At 28.6% G+C, this 5795-nt stretch overlaps 1 protein-coding gene across 1 annotated transcript; it reads right to left on the bottom strand.

The window, feature by feature from the left end:
- Window positions 1-4320: 4320 nt before the first annotated feature.
- LOC140452280 (DNA polymerase epsilon subunit 3-like) lies at window positions 4321-5553 on the bottom strand. The gene is made up of 2 exons (XM_072546445.1): window positions 5151-5553; window positions 4321-4454 (listed from the first exon to the last, which is right to left on the bottom strand). The coding sequence occupies exons 1-2, from the start codon at window positions 5419-5421 to the stop codon at window positions 4342-4344; spliced, it is 384 nt and encodes a 127-aa protein (XP_072402546.1). The 5' UTR covers window positions 5422-5553; the 3' UTR covers window positions 4321-4341.
- Window positions 5554-5795: the final 242 nt, after the last annotated feature.

Genomic DNA, 5795 nt, shown 5'->3' with positions numbered 1-5795 from the left:
TTTTACAATTTTATATTTCTCTTAACATTTAGTAATCACAGGGTTGAAAGATTATATATATATATATATATATATATATATATATATATATATATATATATATATATATATATATATATATATATATATATATATATATATATATATATATATATATATATATATATATATATATAAACAACACAGTTTATTAGGGTTGCAGTCAGAAAATTGGTATTTTGGCAAAGGAAAAGAACCATTCAAAACGTGTTTTCTTGGAAATGTGTTCCATAAAATCTAGTAAATCGTGCATCAATAAAAAGTCTGACATAGATAAACTGAGCAATATTTATGGATACTTACTGGAAAAACATCCAAAATAAAATAAATATTTACCTGTACATAAATTACACTTGCATGCATAATATGTTGCATACCATTAAGACAGGTTTAAAAATTTTAAAATTAAAAAGTAAATCACCCCAGATGGGCCCCTAGTATTTCTTAAAAAGAAATATAATATTAAGTACACCTAATTACTTTTTAATCATAGGGTTTTTACTTTCTGTTCTCTATGTGTCAGAGTTAAAACACACCAGTAAAAGATGCCATAAACTAAGTTTTACTATCTGTACCTAAATTTTAAAAATTTTAGAATCTATTTTGTCCCTTATTTTATATGTGTGTTATTAATGTTTTTACAAATAATCTCAACGACTGGTAAGTTGCACTGAAGAATTGTGATATTTTATAAATATTTACATATTTTTCTTATTACAGTGTCTTGAAAAAGGAATAAAACCATTCCGAAAGCTAGACAAAAAGTCAAAAAAGTGTTTCATTAACATCCCGGCCAATTTTCTGACTGCAACCCTAATAAACAGAGTTGTTTGTTTATATTAACAGTCACTAATATCCAGTATTTCTTGTGTATGTATATATATATCACAACGGAATAATCAATTGGAGAATATATATATATATATATATATATATATATATATATATATATATATATATATATATATATATATACATACATTTTCATCTATAAATCATTCTGGCATCATATTTGATTAAAAGTAACGGGTTATGCTATATTGCACCTACCTATTGTATATATTATGTTCCGAAAGGTTTAAGTATAATTAAACATAGAGCTAAGATTAATACTATTACAGGAATTAATGTTAAACTCAACACAGTCTTCCGGGTTGAACCGCGTCGGTTATCAGAGATTGAAAAAAGGCCAAATTGTCTCAATAAAAGAAATGACGGCATACAGTTACCTTCGACTTGGAGACCTCTCATAAAGAAAATACTGTCCGCTCCACCATTCAATCAAAATCCTACTGTGAGAAATGTGCGCGCCAATCCATACGTCAACCTCCACCCCAGCCACGTCACCATCGACGGTATAAATTACCCTTCCTCCATTCCCAGCACCAGTAACGCATTGATTAGTGATCAGTGTATTAGTGTCTGGGGGCTCAGGAGACTGAGACCTCGTAAGCCCTGAAGAAAACATCGAAGAGGATGTCGAAAGCTCGGCGCAATGATAACCGACGCCGTTCAACCCGGAAGACTGTTGAGTTTAATATTAATTCCTGTAATATTAATCTTAGCTCTAGTTTTAAATATATATCATATATTATTGCATTGGAGCATAAATTAGTCAAACTTTTCAGGTTTGAATTGAAATCAACAGAACGATATCACAGTTATTTCAGTATTTCTACTTCGTCAGCCGTTCGAGCAGATTCCGATTCAAACCAAAAATTCCAACTAATGTATCCAAAATCTTCCCACTTTCAGTGGTTCGATCACAGAGGTGCCACCTGCTCTGGTGGCAAAGAACTAAACAATTAAATAAATAATTGTTCTCTATCCTCTAGCCTGTCAAACATTTTCAAATATTAGTCGCTTTTAGCTTTTAGAGCTATTGCTCTGATGAAATAAAAACCATTCTAATGGGGTCAAAGCCAGGTGCTTTTTTGAGTTGAAGTTATGTTTTATTGAAGTTCTTTTTCATTTTGTGGCTCAACTGTGTTTTCTAGATGATCTGTGAATCTTGCTGCTTTCTGTTCTCACTCTAAAGAGGTAAGATGAATTTTCATGTACTTGATTTCAGAAATTTTAGTTGGTTTCTATGAAGTTGACAGTTGATAGAGCTAAATCTTTTTAATACTCTAGTTACCTACGAAGAGTGAAGTTTCCTCTTAGCAAGAGTGCTTAAATCTGATAAAAAAATAATCTTTATTGTATATTATCAAATTGAGAAATACAGATAGAAAGTATAGCTAATAACTTTTTATTATCCACTACAATGATAACATATCAAACTTTTTTACCCAATTTTTTATCACTAATAAATTCCTAAAATTGTACATTATATACGAGCCATTCCAAAGGTAGTAATAATTTTTGCAGATAGAACATTGTAAATGCAACAAAAGTTAAAATATAAAATAACTCTTCAGAAATTCAGGCTGATGATATCAATACAGATTAAAACACCATGATTTGTGACAATATTTAATAAATACATTATTTACAAGTGGAATTAAATTAATATTTAACTATTAGGAATCTATGATTCTGTGTTAAACTAAAATATAAAGAATATCATTCAAAATTTACAATCATAATAAAATGTTTACATAATCTAAACTGCTAATATCAAAACAACAGTATACATGAAGACACCATATTTGTTTTTATTTTTTGGTATTAGGAGTGGATCGATACAGCTGAGAACACTTACTAATAATTGTAATATATTGATTAGGCTATATATATATATATATATATATATATATATATATATATATATATATATATATATATATATACATATATATAAATGTAGAAAGAGAGTACAACTGTCAAATTTCAATACAAAATGTAGTTCACTGCGATAGTGGAGAGTTATCTGTCAAAAGGTGGAAAATAAAAAGAAAGTATACTGCTACTTCATCCTTTTGAAGAAGTTTCGTGTATTAGTCCATACCATATACATCATCAGTTCATCTACAAATTAGTTAAATGAGCAAACATTCATAGAGAAAAAATTGAAAAAGATTGAAGTAAAAGTTTAACTTATAAACCATATAAAATTTAAAACATTCAGTTTCTTTATAGAGAAAACAGAACTGTCAGTTTTTTATATATAAGCAAAAACTGTGCAAAGAACATAAGTATAAAAAGTGAGTATCAAAACAGAATAATTTCCAAACATGGTGCACAAACATAATTTACAATTATTTTGGAACAGTAGTTCAACTTTCATGAATTTTATTTCAAAAACCTTAGGTGGTTCATATGAAGTCAAAACATTCATATTCACATTTTATTACTATTGCCATTAACAGGGGTTTGGCCAGATGAGCATGAAAATACTTGTGAAAACCTTCTAAATTAATTTCATCGGCTACTTTATTCATTTTGTAATAAATTCGTCTTTATTGTGTTGTTGTCAATGCTCCGATGAATTTTACAATTTTATTTTGGGATTTAAGATCCGTTTTAGTCTGTCCTAGAAGTTATAAGCTGATCCCTCATGATGATGATTAATCAAGCTTGGTCAAACATTGGTGAAAAAAAAACTAATAAACTAATAATAATTAACTTTATCTTAAAATGTTTAAAATAGAACCGAAATGCAGCACTCTGACTAAGATACTTCCTGACCCATTGAAAGTGGACCACTGGACAACTTCGAAATTAATTAACTTCATATAGACCCATTATTATTGTACCTGTCTTTGGTAAACTCTAGAAAAACTGTTTTTAACTCTGCTGAATCATACAATAAAAGAAAACAATCTGATCCTTCAACACCAATTTGCCACAAAAAAGCATAGTACAATTGAACAAATACAAAGAGTAGTAGACAAATGAATGGGACATTTGAAAAAAAGTCACTGTGCAACTGCTTTTTTAAATGTAAGTCAAGCCTTTAATAAGGTTTGATGGTCACAATAAAGCATAATGATATCCTCTAATCTATCTATCTGGTCCCAATATTGTTCAAGGTACCTAAGTAAATTGTTATTTCCAATTTGTTTAATTTCATATAAATAAAATGTATATCATATAACAGCGTTTTCATTACATGTGCCCATATATTAAGTTGTTTAAATAATTTAACAGGTTAAAAAATATGTTTTTGTTTAACTCACTGATAATAGAGTATTTTGATAAAAAATATGAGACCAAAAATACTATCCTGTTATTTTTAGGAGAGTTCTTAAACATGAACATTCTAAAGTATATTTTCAGATTAATAATACTTACTCATTTATATTAGAGGTAAAATTAACATAAGAAAATAAAAATGACTTCTTATACTAAACAGAAAATTTATTCATCATCTACAACCTCTTGAACTTCGTCACCCTCTTCCATCTCAGTTTGTTCTTCACCACTAGGTTTTTTAATTTTAACTTGCTTTTTCGATTTGGAATTTTTATATTCTAAAAATAAAAAATATACATTTCTGTATTTTGGCGAAAACAAAGTTTTCTAATATATGAAAGAGGAAGACTTCTAATCTACATGTTAGGTTTATATATTATGTGTGTGTGAATGGATACCTTGAGATTTACTAGGAGATTCATTTTGACTACCAATTATTAACACATCATATCAGTCAATTGGGTAAAGATCCTCTACAAGATATTAAATATAAATTGGTTAATAATCTCACAAACCAAATTATTTCAAAGCTACAGATCAGAAGATAATAGTCATGTAGAACAGTAATCTATAAACTGACACTTTATTATTATATAAAACTATTTGAGTGCCCAGATATTTGTCAATGGCTAAGACATAGAGTTTGTCAAAACAAAAGGGATTGCAGCAAAATAAAAAACTTTTGAAACAACAAATAATATTCACGAAAATGGCAAGTACACAAATGTAATAAAATCTGTTCAAAGGAAGAGGTTATAATTTAACAAAAAAATTTAAAGTTGCAGGATTTGACTAACCTACTGTCAAAAATACTAAAATATTAAGGCTCATGAAACTAACCACTGAGCAGATAGACAATACAGAGGATTACTTCATGGAATTCTGAAAAACTGACTACCAGGAATTATCAAATTTGCAATGATTGGGTCACATTCCATTACTTAATGTAATTTATAATATATATGGATACCTACCTTTTAAAATTTCTTCTAAAGGTTCTACAAAATTTTCAAACTCCAATTCTTGTAATGCTTTTAAAACATCGCTTGCAATTAACGTCTTTCTATTATTTTTTTGAGCTTCATTAGATGCTTGAGAAGTGACATATAAAACAAACACTGAAGCAGCTCTGGACAAAGCAGATCTGGCATCTTTTCCTATATTCACAGATTCAGGAAGCGCCTCCTTAATAATTTTCTGTACTGTATTATTAGGTAAATTTAAATCTTCCAATCTCTCTGCCATAATTAAGAATTTTCCGATGAAGTATTTTGTGCTAATTTAACTTGGTTTCAGATTATAAACAAAACAATAAATTTGATGTTTGGAATGGTTTGGATGTTTCCCACCAAAAACTAACCTAATTATTTACTTCTTCTTCTTTTCGATTAGAAAGTCTTAACCGTGGTCTTAACCAGTCAAGAATTGTATCTATATAATATTATTTTTTGATTGTTGAGGATTTATACCTGGAATACTTCCTGAGCTCTTAGCTCATACCTACGTCCCAACTTGTCAAATTCTTGGAACGGATATTCATCAACTGCAGTATTTTCACCAACATTTTGTTAGTAGGTATAACTTTAATTGACTCAATTAAGTAGGTACCTGCATATTTT

This window comes from Diabrotica undecimpunctata, chromosome 10 (assembly GCF_040954645.1).
Source record: "Diabrotica undecimpunctata isolate CICGRU chromosome 10, icDiaUnde3, whole genome shotgun sequence".
Classification (NCBI taxonomy): Eukaryota; Metazoa; Arthropoda; class Insecta; order Coleoptera; family Chrysomelidae; genus Diabrotica; species Diabrotica undecimpunctata.
This window is presented reverse-complemented; position numbering and strand designations above follow the sequence as displayed.